General features: G+C 45.6%; 2 protein-coding genes across 4 annotated transcripts in view; both read left to right on the forward strand.

Moving 5' to 3' along the window:
• The window catches only part of MRPS10 (mitochondrial ribosomal protein S10), a 17,784-nt gene extending 13,504 nt beyond the window's left edge, over positions 1-4,280 (forward strand). Inside the window, exon 8 of one of the 2 annotated variants that reach the window (XM_054822041.1) lies at positions 4,262-4,280. The gene's annotated coding sequence lies outside the window, so the exon portion shown is untranslated. Of the gene's footprint in view, positions 1-1,981; positions 2,240-4,261 lie in introns of those variants that run through there. The other variant, XM_054822040.1, reaches the window with a different exon arrangement.
• UTP25 (UTP25 small subunit processome component) lies at positions 2,820-18,448 on the forward strand. Of its 2 annotated transcripts, none has more exons than XM_054822032.1 (12): positions 2,820-2,947; positions 4,262-4,301; positions 5,502-5,748; positions 6,529-6,735; positions 8,832-8,932; positions 10,340-10,750; positions 11,839-12,058; positions 14,034-14,236; positions 15,491-15,673; positions 16,337-16,449; positions 16,872-17,117; positions 17,905-18,448. In XM_054822032.1, exons 1-12 carry the CDS (start codon positions 2,847-2,849, stop codon positions 18,149-18,151), a joined length of 2,319 nt encoding a protein of 772 aa, XP_054678007.1. In that variant the 5' UTR covers positions 2,820-2,846; the 3' UTR covers positions 18,152-18,448. The 2 variants fall into 2 exon arrangements, with proteins under 2 accessions (XP_054678007.1, XP_054678008.1); XM_054822033.1 differs by having other exon boundaries at positions 8,832-8,920.
• The last annotated feature ends 8,395 nt before the right edge of the window (positions 18,449-26,843 follow it).

Here is a 26,843-nt window from a genome sequence, read left to right on the forward strand (position 1 = left end):
GATATGTTATCATGCTAGCAACTAGAAGCTCCAGTGTAAGTTATGTGATTTCACTTCTTCAGAAACACAAGTTCAGCTAGCAACTTGGTTTAAAATTTGTAAGTCGAGGGAGTGATTAGCAACTGCGTTTCATTTAGAAGAGAGTTGTGGAAAAGCTGTGGAGAGAGCCTCCAGGGAAGCAGGTTCAGTGCTCCCCCCCTGCGTTTTCCCTTCCCCACTGCTTGGTCAGGCTGTAAAGCCCCCAGGTGCCACTGCCCATGGCCCATCAGGGGCAGTGGGTGCCCCCCCACCATCATCCACAGGTGTTTTCCCTCTCTCTGGGAAAAAACACTGCCTTAACATGGGCCCATCTGTACAAGCCTGTGTCACGGCACTAAGCACTGCCCGAGCCTGCCAGGTCATTACCAAGCCCGTGTTAGTGTGCCTGCAGTTGCGTAACACAGAAGAAACGCTTCCAACACAGATCGCAGAGGTTGACCTGTAGCTGTTACTCCTATGGCCAAAACATATAGACCAAATGGAACGGATTTTCATTACTTCCTCTTGACTGCCTTGGGAAGAATATGTTGCATCCTGCCTGTAGTTTGGAAATATTAAAAAATTATTTTGTTGTTCTCTGATCCTATGGGATATCAAGGTCTATGCCACTTTGCTGCCCATGCCTCACCACAGAGAAGCTGAGGAGTTAACCTCCTGGGGAATGCATCTTCTAATACACATTTGTGAATGGCAACACGATGTTTTAAGTAGTTCATGAACAGTTTAATCCTGAATGCCAAATCCTACCCAAGCAGGATCCTTCTCCCACATGGTGTGGGGAGAAAGGAGTTGAGCAGAAAGGGGGCAGCGGTCCCAGCAGTGTAAACGGTTTTGAGGGTGAAATTGAAGTCAGGATGAAGGAAATGGGGGGACAGTAGATATTAAGTTACAGGCCCAAATCTTTGCCCGTGGAAAACCATCCCTGTTATTGTCAAAAGAAAGGTGAATAAATGATCACAGAAGCAAGTGCTGGCATTCAGAGCATCACAAAAACCCAAGATTAATGCATTTTTAATTCCTAAGGCAATATTAAAAAGCAGTTGAGTTTCATTCTAAGTAGTGTGAAATATTACCATAGCCGGAATTTTTGAAAGAGTGTACAAACAACACTACAATCCAAGCTATATCCTTACTACCACCAAGTTCCTGTAATTTCCCCTTTTTAACACATATATGAATGCACAGGCTTCCAACTTTCACTACCTTAGTGGTTGTGCCCAAGTTCTGTCCCCAAAAAGCTCCTGAGCCCTTGTGGTTCAGCTCTGATCAGAGACTCCTGCTCTTCCTGCCGTCTCCCAGTGCCAGTTTGTAGAAGTTAATAAGGAACAATTATTGCAACATACAAATAAACTTCCTTTTTTCACGCTTCTGGCAGAGGTAGGATGGCTTGGCAATGTTTTTCCTCTTGCAGAGCATGGCTGCCAACGCCACAAAAAACCTGGTAGTCAGAAATAGTTTATTTTAGTCCATGTTGTTACACAATGTGTTGGCTTTGACAGAGCCTACTGAGGAAATTTGTATCACCGGGCTGCAGGCGACTGCCACTCACGGATGGTTTCTGCGGGCCATGCGGTAAGCCAGGTCAGTACAGTGAACTGGATTAAGACAACTTCCTCCACGCCGGAAGCGTTTATCTGTAAAGTCGGTCGGCTTTACTGGTTTTATTGAACAGCCAGAGAGTGGGATTAACAACACACAGGAGTAACTCCTGGAGGCTTCTGTGTAACTGAAGCACAGTTAACTTGCTTACTCGCTTCAGTCAAATCCATGAGTGCCCTCGAGTCAAGGTAGACTAACTAGTAGCTACAATCACCAGCTGCTAAACCATTTTTCCCCGAAGCGTTCCATGCCTCCATCCTATTTGGAATTATCTTGCTTTGCCTTAGCTCTGCTACTTGTTTCTGCAGGAGACAAACTGAAATCTATTGTGCATGCTTTACAGGAGGGAACGCGTCAGTAGACTCTGGAGCCCTGCATCGTAACCCCTCCTTACTGAAGGTCAGAGGAGTTTCTGCTAGGTCATACAGAAACACGGGGATAAAAGGAATATAAAGAACTTCAAAGAATCGAGTTTGAATTTAGCGTCTTCACGTAAGGTGGTTTCTGGGGAACTGTATCTTCGTACGGGCTCAAGCATTAAACTGCACCCTTATGGCAGCGTTTGGCATGATTCAGTGGTCAGATGTTAGAGGATGCAGAACTTAGCGTGACTTCATTTGGAGCTTTTGAGTTCACTTGTTAGATTAAAGCAGTCTGAACGTTAAGGACTTTTGCTGGGCCTCTTCTTCCTCGTCCCCTGGCCTTACTGTAGAGGTTTTCCCAGAAAACGCGCAGCTTTTAGCAAAGCGCTGCAGGTCATAGGTCAGTCCGGGAAGATGCTGTAGCTGGAGGAGTGAGCAGGCCGTTTGCAGTGTTCCCCGCGGGCAAAAATCTCTCTGCCCACCCTAATTACACTCCCGCCCGCGGCCCGGGTGGGACGACGGCCCCGGCTCCTCTGTCTTGCGGGGGTTTACAGAAAGCGAAAAGGAGCGCGACCCGCGGGCGGGACGGCTCTCCGGCCTCGCAGACAGACGCAAGCGCTGGGAACCTGAAGAAGCGAAACGATGGCGGGGTCGCGTATCTGAGACGTCAAGCCTCTCCTTCCGCACGCGGCTGAGACCAGCTGCTGAAGAGGCCACGCCCTCCCCCGCCATCGCCGGGAGGCGTCGGGGTGCCGGTCCCGCCGTACGGCAGCGCGACAGCGGCGCGCCAGGAGCGTGCCGTAAAGCGCCGTGGAGCGCCCCACGTGGGTGTGCGCCGGTACCGGCATGGGGAAGCGGCGGGGCGAGCGGGAGCTGCTGCGCAGCCTGACCAAGAAGCAGAAGAAGCACCTGAGGGAGTTCGGGGAGGAGCACCCTTTCTATGACAAGTGAGTGCCGGGGGGCTGGCTTCGAGCGGCCGACCGCCCCGGCAGCCGCCGGCCGTAGCGGGAGCTTTCCCCGCGCCGTGGGCAAACCCGCGCTGGGCCGCTCCTTTCCCGCGGGGACTGCGCCGGGAGCGCTGGGCGGTCGGGGGACCCGCTGTCCCGGCTGCCCTGGGGCTCCAGGCCCGCACAGCCCCGCTCGGCCCGAGGCCGGCCTGGGCAGCGGCTGCTCCCGCACAGGCGTTCCCGGGGCTCCGGGGGAAGGGCCGGAGCGGCACCTGCGTTCTGCACGGCCGCTCGCGAGCCTGGAATCGCGAAAGAAGCAGGGAAAGCAGAAAATCTGGGCTCAGATTTGTTTGAAGCAAATGTCGTAAAGTCTTCTCGTGTAGCCCGGCGGCTGCCGTGGGACGCGGAGCAGCGTGAGCCGGGCTCCCGTCCCGGCGCTTGTCGGGGCGCCAGCTCTCCCGCTGCCACACGCGCTTCTGCGCTCGCAAAGGCTGCGAAAGTACAGCGCTGGCGGTCTCGTGTGACCAGAACCACGGCTTCCGTGGGTGTCCGCCTGCCAGAACCGGTACCGTGCTTCTGGACCCCCGCGTGAACTTGCGAGGAGCGAGCGGCTTGGTCCCAGTGCGGTGTGACTTCATGGTGCTGTAAAGCCTTAGAAGCCTGAGAGGAAGGCGCTGTCAGGTCACCGGTTCAGGGTAACGTTGTACACCGTTAGTAGCAGGCACGTAGCGTTAACGTCTGTTACGTGTGTGCTCCGGGGGACCCTCCTGGCGTGCGTCGCTTGGGTGGACGGCAGAGTCCTGGCCTGGCAGGCAGCGGTGTCCTGTGTCTCACCCTGTGCCGTGGTGCTCTGTCCCACGTCTTTTTGGGAGAGTCGAGTTTAGTTTCAGCCCAGCTTGTACGGTGCCTTGTTTGCAGAGCTGCCGTCCCAGCGCTGGTTAATTAACGCTGGTTTTCCTGTAGCGTGTGTCTCTTCCCCACTTCACAGATCAATATTTAGCGGTAGAGGTAGGCTCTTGCCCTGATCAACACCTCATCTTCTGATTAAAGCCAGATTCTGCTTTAAAACATTTTGCTTCTAGATCAGTTGTGATGCTTGAGCACTTAGGCCTCGCATACGGAGTGTGGCATGACCTGAGAGGTTGCCCTCTCAGGGTAAGTCTGTTTCCTCGGGGAAACTTGTGTGACGCTTTGGTTTTAGGCTTGCTTTTAACTTCTCTAAGATTTGTGTAACTCATCAATTCCTTCTCCACCTCATCTCTTTCATCCTGTGTATAACATCATTGACAGATATTTCTGTGCTTTTCTTCTCAGGGTTTCTGGAAGACCAGAAGCAACTCAAATCTGTGAACTGGTAATATAGTTTTATTTCTTTCTTGCTTTCATCTTTGTGTAGTTCAGTGAAACGCTGAACTGAAGTGAAACACTTAGCGTTTCACGTTACCAAGTTATTCGGGCTGATTAAGTTGTTCCCTTTAGAAAACCTGTGTTTAGGAGAAAAAAAATGAATGTAACTTTTGTGTGGCTCTCAATTGTTCTCTACAGTGTGTAACCTGAAAACTGTAATACCATGAGAGGGCAGAAGCAGCAGGAAATAACACAGATCTTCTTGTGGTTTTTGCATATTCCTTAGTCACAGTGAAAAGGAAATCATGCTTTTAGTTGTTTTAATAATATTAATAAACGTAGTGTTGCACAAGTTGAGATGTTTCGTTCTCTGTTGAACGAAGAAATATATTAGTGCTCATTCCTCTTCTTCAGATTGTCAATGCTTTACTTTTCCCTCAGTCATAATTTGTTAACCCCCTTTATCATCAGATTAATAGATTTCATAATTTCAGTGTGGAAAAAAATAATTATTCTGGTCTGTTTGTTTCCTTTAGCAATTTTGTGATTTTATATTGTATTTACTGTTTTTTCTCCTTTTTGGGCTGAAAGGAACTAAGAAAGGAGTAAATGATGCCATGATTATACTCCTGGTTTCACTATCCCTTTGGCTATAACCTGGCATGCTGTCGTTGGTTTCTGCGTGCCCAGGACAGAACCGGCTCCGAGTCTGGCTTGTTTGAAGCTTAGAGCTTTACAGCCGAGCCGAACCTAACCGACTCCCTGGTGGACTATTGTCAACTGACAGCTATTTCACTCACCTTCCGGAAAGCCAGAAGCGTTTTCAGTGGGCTCTGTCCCTCGTATGTGTGCCCTTCTATAATTTTTGTTCTGTGTGAGGTTTTCTTAGGAAAATCCAGTGCCAGTTCAGTGCCTTGTCTGTGGAGATCAAATGCACTCACTCAGCTGAGACTGAAAGAACCACATTTTGTGATGCTCTGTGTCAAATCAGTGCAGAACGAGGCACTTTGGTCTAAGTCTACCAAGATGCTTTCAGAATCTAAACGGAGGTGTCCAGCATAACTATTTGTATGAAATGGTGATTTTTGAAAAATTCCATTGCAGCTCCATAAGGGTAGGATGGGAGAGGGAAAACATAACGTGGGAAGTAGAGGTTTGCCTGCTGCCGAATAGAGTGTTACTGTTACACTCGTGTTTTCCCTTCCAGTCTGAGAATTCTGATAAATCAAGTGCAGAAAGTGATTCAGAGACTGAAGTGGAACAGGTCTCTGTATATCATAAGCTCCTGGCCACCCTGAAGACCTCTCCTGAGTCTGAGAGTGAGGAAGAGGAAGATGAAAGTGAATCAGAAGATGGGGAAAGTGAGCCAGAAGTGGACAGCGAAGGGTCCCAGGAGACCGGAGAAGCAGATGGAGGTGAAGAAGATAAGAATGATGTACCAGAGCTGGAAGAAGGTAGTTTGTCTTTTCCTGTGCTTTGGCAAATGTTGTTTCAGTTAGAAAGTTTGAATAAGGTGTGGTTTTTAGCCAGGATCCTGGTGTATCCTGGCTTGTTGGCTGGGTGCTCTTCTGCCTTGGAGACTCTGTTGCTCCATTGCCTCTGTGTGGGTGGGAGCAGCAGCTGCTGAAGGATTCAGTAGGGGAGAGAGTAGCTGTGCTCATTTTCCGGCACACAGCCCACTGCCGCTTCCTCAGATGTTGTTTGTGCGGCAGCACAGAGGAAATCCACATGGAGCCGCATACCAGGGGTTCTCACCCACTCATGGGAGACGCAAGCTGTTCTCTCGCACAGCAGCTGGCTTGGCTGCTGCCACCGAGAGGAGGGAAAGGTTTGCCTCACGGCAGAGGAAAGAATACGTAAATTGGAAGGAAACCTCCTCCTTTATGACGTGGCATCCTCATTCATGAAGTCTGCTAAGAAATTCTGGGAGAGAGGAGGCAACTTTTTATTATTTTCAGTTATTTGGGGTCTTTGAAAACTAGAACTTAGATTCCCCGGATAGGTTATTTCTGTAATTTTCTCTGGAGAAACACATGTCGTGTGTTACGTAACATTCGACATGCTAGCCAAAAGTCTTCTTTGCTGTAGAATACAAAGCCCGCTTTTATCTTTTTGGATAGAGTATTGGGAGAAAAAAAAATTGATAAAGGGAACAACCCAACTAGCAAGAGGTAGCTACAGATAGTAACTTTTCCAAGAGAGTATAACCCATTTCTCTCTCTAACAAATCACAGCTAAAGAGACAGCAGAGCAGACTCTTGGCCAGGAGCAGGCTGATGGCGCAGATGCCTCTTGTGACCCAAGTTATGGAGTAATTGAGGAGTTTACTGATGTGAAACACGAATCTGAATTTAGCTTGGAAACCAATTTCATGGAAGAGGAGAGTGGAGATTGCAATGCAGATCAGAGAGACGGCAACTCTTCGCAAGCCTTTTCAGAAGGTAAAAGAGTATGTTTGTGTTTAGTGATCTGCCTCCAGAGGAGTATCATCTGTAAATGTGTCAATTATCAAACACCCTACGGATACGCTGTATAGCTTCTGAGTCCTTCCGCTGCGTTATTCATCCTATTGCCCGCATGTGAGCTGGTTACGTAAGGGATGCTTCACGCAATGCAGACGTGCAGCGTTTGTTTTCTGTAGCCCCTGCGAACCGGGATTTGTGCGTATTTTCCCTTACAACTGATAAAGCTTGAAATATCAGGAATGAGAAATGTAGACAGAGGTGGTTATCTTGCTCTGTTGCTTGAATAATAGTTTAAAAAGCTAGTGTAGTATGCAGAGCCCTGCAAGCCTGCACTTGACTGTGGAAGATACTCTTGGCACAGACAGCACAGGAGGTAATCACAAAGCTGACCTGCGATGGCATCCTTCACAACTCAGTGGAGTTAGAGGTGACATTCTGGGGCGCCACAGTAATTTAGACAAACGCTCAGGGCTGTCTCAATTTTGAAGGTTACGGAGAGGAGTCCGACCGCCTCAGGATCAGGAAGGCACGAGGCATCAGTGGCGCATCTGTGTGGTATCTTCTAAGGGGGTAGCCCAGAACCTCAAGGCCGCAGCGTGGCGATAGGCGCAGTCTGAGCTCCGGTATTGGAGCCGTCCCGCCGTGTGTAATGCAGATAACTGTGTGCGCGGGTGTGTGATCTTTCGGTGATATGCCACACATTGGCACTTGCAGAGCTTCTGTTCGTATTTCATGCTCTGTGGTTTTAATATCAGATGGCATAGTTTGAGAGAGAGAAATATGTTTGTAGCATCCCTGGTGATGCTGGCTTGTCATCTTGGAGCAGCAGCTGACATTAGATCTGGGAGGCAGCCTAGTTGATACGTGAAATGTGTGGAAGCATCAAAGGGCCATGTGATAGAAAAAACAGCTCGTTCTTGTTACCATGAGAATATTACTTAGGCTGTTGGCATTGCATTTTAACGAGAACCGTGGCTCTCCAACTGCATGCTTTGTTCAACCTATAAGTGATGCGCTTCTTTTCAGTGGGTTTACTGTAGCTTGGAAGCGGCTTTATAATCTATTACAGAAAATGAGTCACCTAAGATAGCAGAAAGGGGATGGATTTCTACTCTGGTCCTGGGGTCACTAGAATTCCTGAAAATGCTTCACATTTTTCCCTCTACTTTATCTGACAAATGCTGGAATCAGTAAAACTCAGCTGAAGAGAGAACCTATATTACAGTTAAACAATAGCCTGTTCTTTTGCGTTGCTGGGAAGATATTCTCAACAGCGTCATAATTAGCAAATGTCTTGACTTTTGCCTGGATAACTTGTATGTGGGCTAGATATCCTTTGGCAAGCACTAGTGTTCTCTAATTAGTTTTCTTTATGCAGTGAGTGCTGCTGTGCTGCAAGCAATGTACAGAGCTTGGTTTTCGAAATAAGCTTTGCATGTGACTTGTGCGTGCCAGTGTCTTTGAATATAAAATGACTTTACAGTTCCTTGCCTCTCTTTTCCTTTCCAAAGACAAATGCTGATTAGATAAATCAGACTTTTGCTCACTTCAGGCAATTTTTGCCTCTGTTCCCCAAAACCCGCCTAATCTTTCTCTGCTTTATCACAAACTGTCTTCATATCACTGGCCAAAGATGCAAAGCCCTGGGCAGAACTGTTTATAAATTAAGAAGGGCATTAAGTTCCCTTGGGTCTTTATTATCGGCAGCCTAGTTCACCTGCAAGGGATGGATGTGTCGGAGCTTAAGGCAGAAAATTGCCACAATGTTTTCTACTACATGCTGCTTTCCTGTCCAACATTTGTTTTGTGATTGAAAGTTCTAGTACTTCCATAAGTGCTTCTTTTTCTTTTTTTAAAGCAATCTGTCAAATCTGTTCTCTCTGTTCTTGTAGAGAGAATTTGACATCTTTTCTCTCGTCTCCAAGTGCTTTGAAATAGCTAGTTTTAACTGTGGTGTTGGCCAGCATGGAAACTGTTGGTGTCATTTGCAAATCCGTTCTGAAACTTGATTGCAGTATTAACTACAGTAATTCTCAGGATTTTATTTTTTTTGTTGTTGCTGTTATAAACAGATCCATTTAAACAGCACATGGACAAAGAACTTGAAGAAAAAGAAGTAGAAAAAATGTCTACACTTCCTAAATCTTCAAGTCAGAGCAAGGTAACAGCAAAGGTAATGCCTTTGGTTTCTGCGTTGACTCCCCAATTAGCCACCCAGAGTTCCTTCAGATGCCTGGATTAAAGTAACTCTTCTTTTGTATACAAGTGCAGTAGATTCATAATTGTTACTATTAGCTGTTGGCACTGGAATTGTCAAGATTTTGTCACTCTGTTGTTCCTGAAGTGTTTTCTTCTTCACTTAGTGCTGAGCAAGAGTTGAAATCTAAAGTCTGCTGTTAGGTAGGCATATCGCGACACATCTGAAAAACATAGCTTTAGCGTTTGATCTGTAGTCCCAAACGCACAGGTTTAGTACTCCTGACACCGGGTGGAAGCAGGACAGGTTTGCGAGTGGTAACAGCGTGATGCCAGGGATGTGCTCTGCACCTGAGCTTGTGAGGTGACCAGGGACAGTCTTAAAAGTACTTGTGATGCACCTCCACGTTCTTGCTTCAAGATGGCTGTATCTCTGTACGCGTTTACAAGCTGGTAAAGGGGAATTTAATACTTACGTTGTCAATAACGGAAATAATAGGTGAATTGCAGTACCAGAAAACCACCTCATTGCTTGAGAGAGAATATTTGGTTTCAAAATACTAATTTTTAGACAAACCTTTGCTTCCTAACTTTTTCAGATCTGATTTTTGTTTTGGAGAGTTGCCTTGCATTCTGGTCAGCCATATGCTGGGTGACATTCGTTGGAAGATATCCAATGGTTAGGCAGTCAGGGAGAAAGCTGCGATTTTTAAATCTTATTTTTTTCTTTGAAACATGGTGGCCAAAAATACCAGTACCACCTGAAGCAATGCGTGATATATCTTTGCTTAACTTGGTGTAGCTACTTTACGGAGATAGATAGGGACAACTTGCATGGGAGAAGGCTTAAAGTTTAGAGTTTTCCCCTACTACACTGACAGCTTTTTCCCCTCAAATTCAGACAGGCTCCAACAAGATTGCATTTAGCAACCGATTCACAGCTTCTGGGTTTAGCCCCTAATGGGGGAATGTTTTACTTTCATCTTTAAACAAAGTACATACCTCAGTGCGGCTGATCTATAAGCGTAGTCGGACTCCAGGGTTCTCATCTCATCCCAAGTTTGTGCCACTGATTTGCTGGATGGGCTGGCAGAAATGACATCCTCTTCTTCAGTTTTCTCCTCTGTAAAATGACAGCAGTTATAGACACATCACTGCAAAATACATCCAGATCTACTGAGCTCAAGTTTATTGTTATTTACCCTGGTAGACTCTAAAAGAGATTGTATATTGGGAAAAAAAAAAAAAGGTTTCAACTTGTATTATGAAAAGATAATTTCTCAAATTTCATGAACTTGATTAAACTGCCAGCTGTGATGATGTGCTTTTAAGTGTACTAAGTTTGGTACATATGACTCTTTGGTTTTGGTTTGGTTTTTTTCAGTGGCCAAGGCTGGGCCAGCTAACTTTTTCTTCCACTTTGGAGAAACATAAAACTTTGAAAGCAGACAAAGAAGTTGATGTGAAACAGCTTTATCTTCACAAGCCTTTAGAATCTACTTGGCCAAAAGTGAATAAACAGTTTCTGTCCTCAGTGAACAAACCAAGCGATCCCCCTTTTACCCCATTACAAAGAGAGCTCTTCTGTATCATGAATACGTACCGGGACTTGTTCTATCCAGAAAGAAATGCTTTAACAAATGGAGAAGAAATCCGGCACGCTTACTGCTTGCATGCCTTGAACCACGTTCTGAAGGCGAATGCCCAAGTGCTCAGCAACAACGCCAAGCGAAGAGACCAAAAGCCAGGGACTGACAGCGATGACTACAGGGATCAGGGGCTCACTAGACCCAAGGTAAGGGAGCGTCGCTGATGCCATTGCCCCGTCCCCACCCTGGCTGGCTGGTCAGGCTGCAGAAACATCCTGGTAGTTTATCCAGAAGTATTGCTGTTGCTGCTCTCCGGTGACGTGTTCCTGGCGTGTGCCTTTCCACATCCCTCTATCATGCCTGGAAGTCGTCTGCCGTGGCCAGGGCGAATACCCTGCGAGCAGCAGTGAGCACAGGGTTGTTAGCCAGCCTGTTTCTGTGCTGAGCCATGAGTTTGGCTTCTCGTTTTCTTTGTCCCCCTATCACTACAGACCGACACGTCACCTTTTCCTGCTTCCGTTTCTAAATCTTACCAGTATGGAAAGGTGCCTCCACATCGATCTTCAGTGTCAGTGCAGGTAGTGTAGGCTGTCACCCAACGTGGGATGTCCCAGAATTTTTTTTATCCTTAGGCACATGTAAGGACTTGCCTGCATGGAAGGATCTTTCTGTACCTGGGAGACCTGAGGGAATTCCAGTCCCGTTGTCAAGACCACCCGTCGTGGTCGGTGGAGCAGGCCTCACACCAAGGCTCCCTGCATTCACAGCAACCTCTAGTTGATAACCAGGTGGATTCAACCAGGGCTAGCCTGTCACTGGTGCTGCCAGCTACCTGTTGAACAGGTTCAAAGTTGGGTTTTGGTGTTTGCTGCACGTCTGGCAAATGCCTTTGGTTTCTGTGTTGACTCTCCAGTTAGATATTTATATCTCAGAGTGCTTTGCAGTGGCTGTAGCCACTCATCCAGGAGCCAGCCATTGACCCTGTCTGCGTATTGTGGGAGCTCTTGCTTGCTTGAGGAGTAGGGAGAACAGGAGAACCTGCTCAGTTTTCAGTTCCCCTGTGATGGTACCCTGGGTGTGAGATGGGAAACCAAACCAAGCTGCTGGCCAGTACCTGTTCACGAGCACACTGTGTCCCAGTACATCCTCCCTCTTTGCTGCGTGTCAGAATTGTTTTGATTGTTGGAATGCCCCATGGGGGCAGATCTAAATAAAAAAAAATTACTTAACATAGAGTTCCCTGTGAGTGTCCATGTTTTATGGCTTATTCTGTTGCAACTGTTGATCTACGCAGGTATTGATGATAGTGCCCTTCAGGGAATGTGCTTTGCGAATTGTGCATATTTTCATCAGTCTTCTTGAAGTAAATGACAAAAGAAAAATAGATGTAAGTAATAAAAAGCGCTTCAAAGGGGAGTTTGGCTCTGACCCAGAAGAGAAGCCCCCCAACCTGAAAAGACCTGAAGATTATGAAGCCGTCTTTGCTGGCAACATCGATGACCATTTCAGAATTGGTAATGACCTACTGAACAGATGGTTTTAGCTTGTAAAGAACCAAGAGGTAACCTAACAAGTTCTTCCCAAATGTCTAGGAGCTATCAGGGCTGGAAGTTCTGGTGAGACTCTAGGCTCTGTGGTATTCATGCTGGTTTTGCACTGGCAACTTGGATTTTTCTGAAAATCTTTCTTGCCTTGCCAGAACTTAGAAAATACAACAGTAGTGATTTTCCCATCAAGTTCAGAGTCACTTAAAATGTGATGATTGCTTTATTGTAGCAGGACTGCCCACACCTCATTTTAAAGAGGATAGCCTTGATTATGCAGCAAAATCTTTTGGGTTTAATTAGCCTGTTCACAATGGCTCTTGCAATCAGTAATGGTTGGAACAAAATTAAAGCTCAGTACTGAGCAAAGCAGTTTTCTACTGTGCTGCCCATGGTTTTCATGAAAGCAAAGGGGCAGCCAGCAAGTAGGTCTCATGCACAAGCAGCAAATGTGAGACTATTTCATGATATTGTAATCTTGTGCTGATTTAGTAACTCAGTATGCGGAGAATTAGCTAGTGGCTTGGTTCCTGGAGCTGCCATGATGAGTAGGCAGTTTTTCTAACTTAACTTGACAGATCAGAGGCTTTTGAAATTTTTGTCCCTTGAAAGATAAATTGGCATCCCAAGAGATTTAATGATACAGTGGAAGATGCAAGCCAGTCCCACTCAGTCTTTCTTCCTTCCCCAGTGAATATCTCTCTGGCTGAGAGAATCTTACTTACAGTAACATAATAATTTTCCTTTCAGTCCTCTCCCATACCCCAGTTTGCTTGATCCACTTACGAGGTGTGAAGAAACGCTTGAAGAAACTTTCAGTGCTGTTACTTGCAGAAGCAAATCACAGAAGCAGAATAATTATTCTTTCTTACTGTGCCTCACACCCTGTTACTTCTGCACAAAGATCTAATTTAAAGCGCATTTGTTATGCCTTACTAAACCCACCCTTTCACATTTTTAAACAGAAAAAAAGACTCGATGTTGTTAAACTGTGTATATGCTGTGACAAGTGATATCTTCTTCCTGGAAATTCAACCAATTGTGCCTTCCCCCCCCCTCCATTTTTATCATTGGGTTAAAATAGATAGCAGGAGGGGTGTCTGTGTGAAATTCTTGCAAGTGCCTTCAGCTGTGGCCATGACAGCTGGCTTCACACGGAGAGGGAGAGAAGTTGAAGAGACACCTTTGCTGGGCAGACGGTAGCGAGTGGTTTGAATACGGTCCGGACTACCTGGATTTTTAACATCAGAAAACTGTGTGTCCTGGCAATGTTCCCATGCAGTTACGACATGGGTAACAAACTCCTTTGATTCCTTCCTTTTTCTTTCTTTAACGTGAGAAGGGATGCATAAGCTAGTTCGGCATGTACACCGCAGCACGCAGGGTGAGAAGCAACACCAGGGAAGGTGCAAGACTGGTTATGCCTTCAGTCGTCGTCACACAAAGCACCTTTTCCCTTGTGAATAAAGGCAGTTTATAGTCGAGAGGTCCGCACTGAATCTTTCATGACAAATTAAGGTAACAGTTACTATAGTACCTAATGATAGAGACCAAAGTCTAGGATTTAGGGAGAAGGGAATAGTTAATAATTTCCGCACTTTTTTCTTTAGTTCTTCAGCCCCCTCATCCTTCTTTTTTTAGCAGAAAATCACAAAAAGAAGTGTTTTGGTTAAAAAAAAATGTTGTCCAGGCTATGAAAAATCTGGAAAAAAGTACTGCTGAAAGAGTTTGCCGAACTTCATGAAAATCTGTCAAATGGGAGTGGGGTGGGGAAGCACTTCTCAGGGAAAGAAGAGTTTCAGACCAATTGGTTTTGTCCAGCTGTAGTCATTAGTATGAGTTAAGGGAGAGGAAATGTAGGGAGTTGCTATTACAGAGCCTGCTGGAAGAAAATGGTTGATAGTTGACCTTAACTAAGAAAATGCTGTTGGTTGTTTTTGGACAGGGGTTGCGATTCTTCAAAAGAGCATGAGATTATATGCACCATTTTACTCATCGGATATCATCATTGCTTCTCCCCTGGGTATGAGGACTGTTATTGGCGCAGAGGGGGAGAAGAAGAGAGATTTCGATTTTCTGTCATCGATAGAAATTCTCATAATTGATCAAGCAGATATTTACCTGATGCAGAACTGGGAACATGTTCTGGTGCGTTTTCTGTATGTATTCATTTTTGTGTCGTACTGTGTCTTGTTAGTCTGATATAAGTTAGTTTTGGCAGTGAACAGTATTGCTATTTTTTTTCCTGACTTGATTCCAGACATGTATGCTTGTTCCTTTTCCTCCCTCCACCCTGATATTTTCCTTATGCTAAGAATATTCTTTCTACAGATTTTGGGTAGTATTCAGCACCTGTTCTCTATAAGTTTTAGTATTTGGTGCTTTAGTGGCATATTTCATCAGAGGTGGTTTTTTTTTTTTTTTTTGGACAGTTCTAATTATCTTGTAGGATGAGATAATGATGATTCCTTTAATCACATCTGGGAGAAAATAAGCCAGCTGTCTGAGTGCCCGGTGTCTCAGATTGCAGCTGTGTGAGGAATCTGTACAACCTAATTCCGGTTCCTCCAGAAAGCAACAGGTGCTTGTCTCCACTGACAGTGGAGATACTAAGCATTAGTCATGTCCAAAGTTAAACAGTATGAAGATTTTTGTGTACCTGTAATGAAAATAGAGCTCTTGGATTGTGGGTAGTATGCGGTAGTACCCAAGCTTTTTGGCTTTTGGTTAATAGAAGTTTTTTGAGGTTGAAAGTTTGGCGGTTTTTCCACATAGAAACACCTTTGAGGTACCTGGGCCGTGCATTTCGACAGCGTGATGTTACTGTCCGTTTTGAATGAGCCCAAAAGGTGTCTTGTTTCCTGGGGAGTCCCAGGAAAGGCACGTCAGCCTACACGACAGCCAAGGAACAAGTCCTGGAGCCCGTCTCCTTGTTTTTCCTTTGGGTGCGACTGCCCACCGTGCAGTGGTGGCGATGCCGGTCCTGGGCATCATTCAGTGAGGCCAAAATGAAGTGAATTTCTTCACTTGCACCCAAACTCTCCCTGAATGCGATGGGAACTGCACTTGCGCTTCTTTTAGCTCAGAAACCTTGGGCCCATTGACCTTAATACAAAGAAAGAAATCCATTAGACTTGCCCCATGGGAGAAGACTGGAAGCAAAGGTTAGTGTTACTGATCACTAAAGAGATGGTAGCTTTCAGTTCTGTGGCATGAAATCAAGTAAATTACTCTTGCTGTGGTCAATAAATTCCAGACAGTCGTGTCTTGGGAGATCACTACTGTTTTATATTCTGCGCTGTCTCGCCCGTCCCTGCCCGCTTTCTCGCTGCAGTTAAGGCTCTTGCAGCCTGGGTGCCGGGATGTCAGGCTGTAGCAGTGTGTTTCCATCTCTCTGCGCAGCACCTGATGAAGCACATTAACCGGCTGCCTCTGGATTCCCACGGGGTAGACTTTTCCCGCGTGCGAATGCTGAATCTCAATAACTGGTCCAAGTACTACCGCCAGACGCTGCTGTTCAGCGCTCTTCAGGATCCCCAGATTAACTCCATCTTCAACAAACACTGCTTCAATTATGTGGGGCAGGTGAGTTCACAGATGAGCTGAAAGCCTTCTTTTAAATGCTGGCGTAAGGGAGGGGGAGAGGAACAGAAATCCCAATGTGTGGAAAAATTCCATAACTCGATTGTAGAAAGACTGTGTGCCAGTCGTTCCCATTACCCAAGTATTTCAGGCTGAATCTCCATGACACTGCATGACAACTTCTAATGCTGTGCCAAAGGCATGAAGAACTACTCTTCTTGCAGCAGTACATATTTGATCCTTTTCTTTCATGGCTGTTTCATGTAAGAAATCAGATTTTGTTTTTTCTTAATTTGACAGACACAAGTTACCTTGTTTTATTTATTTTGTTGTTAAATGGAGTGTTCACCTGCTTCCTTTTTGTTGGTTTTTTTTTTTTCCCCTCCTCCTACTGTATAAGAAGCACAAACTGCTATTGCTTTGAAAGAAACAGGAAAAGTAAAAACCTTAGTTGTCTATCTCAAATATAAGGAAGTCAGAGCGTAAGCAGTGGCCATGTATATTTAACAGATCTGCTGTGTATATGTGACTGTGGTTTTGGGTTGGAGCTTTCTTAGAAACAGCCTTCTGGGCTGCTTGCAGGTGTGAGTTAGGAGCAGAGAGCTGGCTGGCGTGTGGCTGCCTTTGACGTGCTGCTTCCCTCAACACCCTCCTTTCTTCTCGCAGGTGGCTGTCCGCAACGTACCGCTCAGTGGCTCCATTAGCCACGTTGTGGTCCAGCTTCCTCACGTTTTCCGGAGGCTGGAAGCTGAAAACTTAACTTCTGTAATAGAGACAAGGTACTCTGTGTTCCAGACTATTTTGCTATGCCCTAATGACTGCAATTTCAGATGTAGTTGGGCATACCGTTTCCTGCAGAGCAGAATGTGATTTCGCCACAGACGTACGCCTTTGGTAGTCTTCAGATGCAGGCTAGGCTCTGCACAGGTGGAGGGGGATACTCAACTTCTCCTTGCCAAAGGCACTGGAGAATGAAGTCTGGGAAAGGAATACTAGTCTCTCCCATAACGTTGTAGTACTGATAAAGCCTTTGCCTTTTATCTTCTACAAGTGTAGAAATCCTAAAAAGTTGAAGAAGGAGAGATGTAATCAAAATCTTCTGTAGTCTGTTGTGTCTGATGATATTCCTGTTTGAGGTCATATCGGTATTGGCAAGCTAATTGTTAACTCTGCTTAAAACATGCCTGTTTTCTTAACTCAGGTTTCAGTTTTTCATTGACAAAGTTCTGCCTGAGTACCGCGATGCCATCATGTCACACACGCTCATTTATGTTCCGTCATATTTTGACTACGTGCGTCTTCGAAATTACTTCAAGAAAGAGGAGCTGAATTTCACTCACATTTGTGAATACACTAAAAAGGCTGGCGTCTGCAGAGCAAGACGGTTCTTCCTCAAGGGAGAGAAGCAGTTTTTATTGTTCACTGAGCGCTTCCACTTTTACAAAAGGTGAATTGTGGACTGAGTTTTCCTCTGAGTTGCGTGTGTGGTGTTTTGGAAGTAGAGTCTGACCGTAATCATGGGTGGGCTATATTGCTCTTTGAATCTGTTGGATCTCTCTGAGGACTTCTTTGACTGAAGTAAGAGCTTTTCAGTTTACTTCAAAATTTTTGCACGTTGTCAGCAGTCCCTTGCAGAGACTCTAATCCTTTGGTATGCACAGGGCTTTATTCAGGAAGGTAAGTGCCGCCAAGTTCCACTGATGCCAGGACAGGATGATATAGCCTGCAAAATGGGATTCATTCTGCCTTTTATTTGTGTTCATCTGTGCCACAATAATTACATAAAATTCTGGAAAAGGATACGTAATTGGTTCAATAATGCAATACAGCAGGCTGAGGCCACCTGGAAAATTTGCTGTGTCCTGTCTGGAGCTGTTCAGAAGTTCCTAATGGAACAGGTTGGTTTTTTTTTTTTTTCTATTAGCAGAAGATGTTTTGCCAATACAGTCTTAAAATCCCAGCCAAAGAGGCTGAACACTGCAGAATTTGGTGGTGGCCTGTGCTTTAGAGGAAATCTCAGTGCCTGGCAGTGTTAGACACCCCCCACCCCTCGACCCCATGTCTGTGTTAAGTTTAGTCTTCAGCCCACAACGCAGGGTTTGTAGAGTTGAGCTGCAACTGGTGTGCATTGGAGTTGATGGTATTGGAAGAACTGAGATAGGATTGATGTTTTACAAAATGTGCATGTTAAAACTTGGGAACGAAGTTACTTTTTTGTTTCTTTTCTATGACAGGTATACGATAAAAGGCATTAGGAACCTCATTTTCTATGAGTTGCCAACCTACTCCCACTTCTACAGTGAGATTTGTAATATGATGAAAGCCACAGACAGTGGAGTGGATGCTACTTGGACCTGTACTGTGCTCTACTCCAAGTATGATGCTCAGAAATTGGCTGCGGTGGTTGGCATTGATCGCACAGCTCAAATGCTACAGTCCAAGAAAAATGTGCACCTCTTTGTTACAGGAGAAAATGAATAAGTGATACTGCAGACCAGACGACTGGATGGATCTGGATTTTACTGCTAATGCACTTTTTGATGTTTGTTTTCTAAAAAGTATCGAACTTTTTATTCCCTTTTACTAAATATTCTGTTGAAATTGTTCATATAATATTAAATTTTATATTTCAGCAGTCTGTCCAACAAGAAACGAAGGATGTCATTCAAGAAACCCGGGCTTGGGGGTTTCTTCTGTATAGAAACAAAATCAATGCAGAACTACCCTTCTTGTATATTGGAAAACTCACTGATCAGTAAAGACTGATGCTATGATAAATAACTTTGGATTGCTTCACTTCACTTTCAGGTGTAGCAAACTCACTTTCTTTTATCAAAGGCAACTTTTTCCTTTAATCTACGGGGGAAAAAACGTGCCCGAGTATTAATGCGGTCACTGTTCTGTAAGCCTACGTGAGGGAGGTGCAGGCGGAGGCTCTTAAACACAAGCGTATTGATGAATGCGAGTTGAACTTGCTTCAACTTGACAGTTGTGAGACTGAAAATCGATGAATGTGCTTGAGTAAGGGCTGTGGCTTTGCATTTTTTTTCCTGAGTAGCCTAAATATCTCTGCCTCCTATTTACAACAGCCCCTCTCCCTGGTCACTTGTACCAGGGGTAAGTTTTGGGGTTTTTTGCAAAGGAAGATGGAGTTGAACTTGTCAGGCGGCAGAGCCCAGGCCTGCCTGGCCCCGTGATCACCAAAGCAGCGTTGTGGAGCACAGAACCCGGTGGCGCGATTGCAAATACCCCTGGGCTCGTATCTCACACCATGGGTGGGGGGGTTGTTCGGGTTTTTTTTCTTTTCCTCATCCTGGTTGCTTATGGACAGCATGGAAGTGTCACGGTGCTGCCTCTTCCTTCTCTTCTTCTTCCAGGAAGCTAAGCATAATGTCAAAGGAGCTAAAAGCAGAGAGGTTTGGTTTGTGTAAGCATGTGCTAGGACGGCAAGAAGACTGTTCTGTAGAGGGGCAGGTGAGCCCTGCATGAGCCCAAATGAAACATCTATCCTGTGATAAGCTTTGAGGGAGTTCTTGTCTGGGAGGCTTAAGTAAATATACCAAGGTGAAATAAACTCCTTGAGTAAATGCACAGGCACATAGTTTTAGCCAATTTTTTATCATATTCTTCATTCCTGTATTTCTCAGATAGTAATTAAGTCCTGAAATCCATTCAGCAGACACACAAATCCATGCAGTTTCTTGCTTTGCATTTGAAGTAATGACTTCTGTTACTTTTATGTACCTCTGCCGTAGCACACAAGAATGGAGAGCCAGTCACAGCAAAGCTCTCCTTGCAAACATCTGCCTGCTGCGCAGCAGAGACAGCAGTAGCAGCAAACCAGGAATTTTTTTGTATGGCCTAGGCACGATGTGGAAGAATTGTGACTGGGCATATGCAAAGAAGCACACAAAATAGGCTTAAGGAATTTTCTTTCTCCACCGGATGTACTTAGCAGAGATGAATAGGTGACCTCTGAGGAAGCTAAAGTGGGATAGCTGCTTAGGGAGATAACGCGAGGCAGTGCAGCTACTGTTTAAAGAAGCAGCAGGAGTCTTGTGCCAGAGTCTTAAAACTACGCAAGGATCTTTCTGCCCCCGCTGAAGTTAAGAGCAAAAAGTGCCTTGATGGGAGTAGGGCCAAATTGTAGTCTGAGACCCTCATGATTTTTCATAGCAGCCACCTGTGTTTGTTCCTAAGACAAGCATACTTTGAAATTTGAAATGTATATACCAGTGTTACATTTTTAATGTTGATTACTAATTATAACTCGCTGATTTCCAAAGTAGTGTGTAAATGCCTCTTCACTGCCTTCAGTTGATGCTCTGAGATGCAGGCACAAAGCCGATGTGTGATTGCCCTTAGAGACCTCACGCCTGAGATTTTTCTGCCCTGGCAAAATCTTACTTACGCTTGATAGCAGAATCGCAGTGAACTGGGGAGGGGGGGGATGGGATTTGGTCTTGTTTAAAGCTTTCCTTTATCCCTTTTTTTTAATCTTACCTTAAACACTTCCCTGGTGCAGTTCGCAGCAGGGCCCTGCAAAGTGGTTTGTGGCTCCGACGACAGTGAGTTACCATGAGATGGTGAGCGCCGAGGTCGGAGTTTGGTCCATCCTGGATGCGCGTTCATGGGTACCGATGCTTCGCATGCTGGGGCAACTGCTGGCTCCAAATGAGTTACTTAAGAGCCCATCTTATAACGTGTTTTCCTGATGATAATGCGGCTTTCAGAGAGGTGGCTGAACCTAATGCGTTCTTGTGGGTGCTCCTAGTCAATTTTAGAAATGGAATATGTACATCTGGGGTTTGTCTCTTTTTTTAAATTGTTCAACACTTAAAAAAAAGTTCAAGTTCTGACACAAATGGAGTAAGAAAAGAGGTTAGCAAATACAATATTTTACCTTATTTTACATGACAGCGTGCGATCCTGGCACGACAAGTTTTTTGCAACTTTTCCCCAAGAATGCACCAATGATAACTACTCGTCTTGAAGCACATTTGAAACAAAACCTTGTTCACTTTGGTGTCAGTACCATACTTAAAAGGGGGTGGTGATGTACGAATCCTTTTTTGTCAACGTTTCGAAAGAATCTCGGGAGTCCTGGAGACGAACCCTGTATTCTTTTTATTTGTGGAAGGCATTGTAACGCAGCGCGAGAGCCGACGGCCTGGCACCAGGCAGGCGGCTTTCCAGGCACCGGCTGCTAACGTGCGGTAGTGCTGAGGCATTAGCAGCTAGCTTTTGGGATGCAAACCCAAGGGTAAAAGTAAACTGGGATGAAGATGTTAAACAAGAATGCCTTTTCAGCATCTCCCATCTCTCAGGAAATCCTAGTAACTGATGACCAAAAGAAAGATGTACTCGTCTCTGTAGGAATATTGTTCTTCCACCCATTGAGTTGGAGTTGTAACGGTTCCTTTTTTCATTAGTAAAACCTAATCAGGATAATAGGTTTGTTACGTTTTGTTGCTCCTTTCAAAGATGACAAAAAGGCAATGTATTTTGTTTTTTATGAAAACGCGTTAGGAGAGGAGCCAGCCTTCTGCTGCTGACTGTATTCGTGTGGAGGAGGGAGGGAAAGGTGACTTGGGGACAGTCTGTCTCCAGCGCTGGGGAGCAGCCTCCCGTAAGGAGGCAGGTTGTTCGTTTTGCAGCAGCCGTTGGGAGACATGGGACGAATCACATGAGAGAGGAACTGGAGCAGTAGAATTAACAATTACTGTACAGATGTGCTGTCACAGGCTGCCAGGATTTCTCAGCTCCACGTTAGCCATGCTCCCATGGCCTCAGCCCCTGGAGTTCTTCTCCAGGGCTTGGGGGTTTTTTGGACTTGGTAGCCAAGCGTGTCTGATGGAACAGTTTGCTTTGTGGGGGGATTTTCAGAAAGCCCGTCCACAGAAGCGTACGTGGTGGATGTACGAGGGGGCTGTGCAAAGAGGGAGGGGGTGAGAGCAAGTGGAGGACAGCATCCCTCCTGTCGCAGAGCCTGCCGGGCTGCCCAAGGACCAACCTGCACGGCGGAGGGCTCCTCTCTTCACCGTATCGGTCTGCTCGGAGACCTCCCGCAGGTTCCGCACCAGGAAGGAAGCGGATGCCCTGGGGAAGGTCACTGGGGTGAGGCTCCCCAGAGGTGCCAGGTGACCCATAAGCCCATCAGCCTGCAGGCACCGGCGCTGGCTGAGTTGTGCCGTGCAGCAGCCCGGGAGGAGGAGGAGGGCACGACGCCTGACTGCAGGACATGCCGCATACTGTGCCTCAAAGGCACTGCACGGGGTTTACGATGTGTGCGTACCGCTGTCGCCAGCTCGGTCAACAGGATGCTTTTTGCTTACACTAGATCCAAGACGGTTTAGTCCCTGTGGCTTTAAATCTCATCCTCTGTGCTGAGCTTGACAGTAAGGGGTAATTAATTAGCACAGGGCTGATTACATTTTAATTAACCGTTAGCTTCAGTGGTGCTTGGGGGTTGCTTGTTTTACCAGGTGGGCTGCAGGTTGGGCTGAGACCACCAGCTCTTGGATGGATAAACAGCTCACAGCTATGAGCTGGTACTGTGAATTAGTTACCTGAAATGGAGATGTTGAAATGGTCATAACGCTCAGTGGTACTTGAGAAATAAATGTTTGATTATGTAAGGGAGATGCAGGAATCTTCAGTAAAGGACACGAGAGAGATCAAGGTAAGGTACAGAGAAACAACAAGACAGAGGACAAAAATAGGACGGTAACCTTGGAGCAGTTGACAACATAATTATGTCACTGCAACTGAAAGCAGAAATTTGGCCTTAGTCTTTCAGACAAAACAGCAAAATCACACTGAAGCCTTGCGTGCTGCACGTGATGTTTACATTTCCTGGGTAAAACTCTTACCACTGATACTGGCATAAACGTAAAGAGATGTGACCAGAATTGCTAAAACAGGTTTATCAGGATGCTGTAAGGTCCTTTATTAGCCCCTCCTTTACACTCCTAGAAAAGGGAATTTTGTTGCAGGGGCCATGACTGAAAACCATTGCCAGTACCTTGCTACTGCTGGGTAAGAAGCAGCAAGCTCCATGTCATTTACTTGTCCTGGATGTGAGGTTTTGAAAGCCCTCTTTGCCATTGAATTAATAAGTTAATAAAGAATGAATATTTAGCTTTAATAATGTATTTATTTTTTTTAACTCAAAGCAGGAAAAGCTGAATCAGTTTTGTACCGAGTCATGAGCATGGACATAAAATGAATAAATGGGAACCAGTTGCTACAATTTATTTGGAATTTTACAAGGTCTTTGAGAAGTTCCTTTATCGGGATTTCTAAAGAAAGTAAGTGTTTGGTGAGGCTGGGAGGATCAGAGAGCCTTTTGCTGTGATGAGCTGCTAAGTTACTTCAGTGCCATCTCTTCTACTGGGCACCTCTGTAGGATGAGCTATTACATTTCCCTCGCCAACATTATTCTGTGTATCGATCTGGGCACTTTCCCCTATTCGTTAGCTTCAATCACATCATTAACACTCCTTTAGCCTGGGAAAGAATTTGAAGGGAGGGGAAATTTGAAGGGAGGGGAGCATACTTGGCCTTGCAGCTGTTTGGAGCTGGGGTCACCATGGTAGACCTGTCCAGAAAAGACCATTGGAGCATCAAGCAATGGCTGATCAATGGGGGGATGCCTTTTTTAAAAGAGACCTTGTGGGTTCCTCTGGCACAGCCAGTGCTGACAGAAAACTTCAGTAGCTGGAGAATAAGCCAGATTTTCTGACAGTTCATGTTTCTCAGGCATCACTGAACACAGCACTATGACTTAGAAGTTGAAATTATCTGCTCCTAAGCATGGTCTCACTCTTTCCCTGTTACATTAAAGGACACGATTAAATTAACTGAAAAAAACCACAACAGTTGAGGTTGCAGATCTGTAGCTTGACTTACTGCTGCTCTGCTGCCTGTTACCCTCTCCCAGAGCAGGGGAAGAGGCAGGGGTAATGAACACCCCCTCCTTCTGCCATTCCAGATCCTTCGGGCTGCTTTGTACTTCAGTTCTCGCTCCCCTTCTCCTGCATTGGTATTGTGAGTGGAGTTGGGTGGAATGCAGTTAAATGCTGGTAAAATGCAGCTAAACCAGGAAAAAGCCCCAAAGGAATAAATTAGTGTCTGAATTAATTCCTGCTACAAGCTGGAAGCTTTCCAGTAACTTCAGAGGCTGCTTGCTTGAGTCCAAAGGAAAGAGACATTCAGAGATTGCGTTGTGATGCAGAAGCTCTCGGAGTGCTTACAAGCCTTGTGAAACAGCTCACCTTAAGCGCCGGCATCGGCACGTTGGGTGGAATTAGTCCATGGGAGACGGGGAGCCCCTAGGCACAAAGGAGGCCACCTTGTCCTCATGGACGAGAAGAACCGAAGCACGTGTCAGAAGCACAGTAAGGTCCTGTTTCCAAAGAGGGGAGTCCAAATGATAGTGCTCAAAATCTGAGCACCTAAATACTCCACACGAGCTACTTCTGAGGGGGAAAATATAGCAGGGAAAGTCTCTGTTAGTTACTGGAAGAGGTCCCACAGTAGTTCTACGAGTGCCAAGGGATGGGGTGTTTCTGGTGGTGCAGAAACAGCCATCAGTGTGAGCAAAGAGTAAGCAAGACGATGTGACCGAAGCAGCAACATACAGAGCACCAAGAGCAAAGCTTCCCTATGTGAGAAGACCTGACTAGGAATTTTGCTGCTCCTTTTTCAGAGGTACAGATTAGAGTGGAACAACCTTAGATCCAGGGGTTTTTTTCTCCAAACTTTGTGAGAGACAAAGTGATTAATGGTATAAAGTAACTTTCACATAAGCAGAGCCCTGAAATACTTCTGTTTTTTCCTCAGATCCAACTAGGTATCCTTTCCCTTCTGTTGACCTGTGCTTAAGAGAGGAAAACGGTGAAGGTCCTCTCTCCTCTAGAAACGTGTAGGAGCTGAGGTTTAGCAGAGAGGGAGCTGTGGAGGAGGGGTGAAGCAAACCAAATGACCCCTCAGCTGTCACCCATTTACAATAGTCAGGCCACTTGGTGATTTAGGGAGGGTTACAGCACAGCTGGGGTGTCTGGTTTTCTGTATGTATTGCTTTTTCTTTTCATTTCCTGCAGGAGGGGCTCAAGAAGAATTTGGCAACACCCATAGAAGTGGTACAGAAATTTTGCCCTCGTGGTAAAACCACAATGATTCTGCTCCCTCTAAAGCAGGGGGGAGGAAGGAGCAGCAGGACTTGCCCGTAAGTTTTGCAGCAGCAATCTCAACAGCTGGGGAGACTAAGGTTAGTCTTTTCCTGCTATTTTTACTAATGTTGTTGAAATAAAGAAATTATATTCAGTAGGTAGCAGAGAAACATCAGTGATCATATTAGCTAGAAGGCTGTATCCTTAAACTTCTGGTCTTATGTAGTAATTTGCCAATTTTTTTCCTTGGTCAAAAGAAATGTAATGTCTTCGGTGGGCAAAATGCTAACACCTTCCATTTGCAAGTGATGAGCAAGGTGTCAGGACTTTTCACGAGGATATGGCGTATCTAATAAATCATTTTATTAGGCAAGGTTTAGAGCAGTCCAACCTAAACAAGAACTCTTTGCCTGGATTCACCTTCTGCGTGATCTTTTTCAGAGGCTCATGCACATGTGCACTGGCAAATTAAACATATACAAGGCTCCTAGCTTACAGAAACAAAACAAAAAAAGAGATATTAGGAGTTTGTTTCAAAGTCTTTGGCTCCATCAGTTTTTTTCAGTTCTTGGATACAGGGTCTCATTGAAGGCAGGCGCAGAAAGTCTCTTCCCGTGGTTTCCCTGCCCAGGTACTCTGTCTGGGAGGCTCTGGGACGCTTGCTTTCTCTTAGGTGCCCTGCCATCACCTCCAACAGTGTGTAAGCTACCTTTGCTGCAGGAAGGGGCAAAGCAAGGGGTGGACTTCAGAAGTGCCTCCAGTGCATTTAAGGTGTTCCTGGTCTCGGTGTGGACATGGAGAAGAAGGTCAGTAATCTTGTTCCTCCTGTTCCCTGGAGCCGGTCAGTAGGTGTGTTATTCTGTATGTTCTCGTGTTAAGAAATTATACCTCAGAAAGAGGCACTGTGCTGAGGAAACCAAGCCAAGGCAAAAGTCAAAGGCCAAAGCAGCTCTTCGGATCTCCTGTCACCTGCAGAGCGCTCAGCTCAGGCACTTTCTCGTGCTGCGCTCCCTCTATCCCCACCCCTCCCAGCACACGGATAAGTTCCCGACTGCCCTGTCAAATGCGAATAATGATGAGAAGTCTCAGTGATTCTCGGCTAGGACACACAAAGTGCTCCGTTCTCTGCTCGTACTGTGAGGCAATTAATGCAATTTGTGCTGTTTGGCTGAGTGAATGGTTTGAAATGAACCATTGAGCCATCTGTTCCTCCAGCTGACATCAGGCGTGTCAAGAGTAGCAGCTAGCTTTTGCTGGGAAAGAAACATCTCACTGTCATTAAGGAAAGTTTAAGAAAGGGGGGGTGGGATGGGGGGTTTCTTCCTCTTCTACTATCTTTAAAACAAACTATTTCTTTCATTTTTTCTTGTGGTTCAGGCTAAGTGCCTTGGAGACTTTTCTGGCCTCTAGTCAGGGACTTGGGAGCAGGGACATGGCTATGCTGAGCATCTTCTTCTCTCACCTCTTGCATGCGTTTGGTCAGAGACAGAGGTGATCATCAGGGTCTGAGTCTTACACAATTGTTTTGCTCTTCCCTTGCTCTGTTCATCTCTCTGTAGCTGAGAGCTTCAAGAAATTTTCTTCCTTGAAATCAGCTCTCAGGAGGGTTTTCAAAAGGTTTTTTGGAGGTCATATTTCATCCCCTGCAATTATTAAAAGATACCTGCTACAAGAAAAAGTCATTATCTCCTTAGTAGTAGGAAGACCAGGAAAAGAGAGAGCCTGTTTCTCAGTGGAGAAGAAGCGCTATCTACGGATGACACAGAGGAATTGGGTGTTTGATGCCTGTTCTGCGCTGGTGAAAGAGTTACGAGGAAGAGACGGCCAGTGCAGCTAACGCTAGAGGCAAAGGGATAAGGTGAGCCTAAGACAGAGAAGGCTTAAGAGAAGACTTAAGCAGAATGTTTTAAGATTGACCAGGCCTGGTGGACCCTGTCCCTGAATACATAGAGATGGGATGTAGGGTTTCTGAAAGCTTGTTGTGTACAGACAAGATACCA

The sequence above is a fragment of the Grus americana genome, chromosome 3 (genome assembly GCF_028858705.1).
Source record: "Grus americana isolate bGruAme1 chromosome 3, bGruAme1.mat, whole genome shotgun sequence".
In the NCBI taxonomy this organism is placed as follows: domain Eukaryota; kingdom Metazoa; phylum Chordata; class Aves; order Gruiformes; family Gruidae; genus Grus; species Grus americana.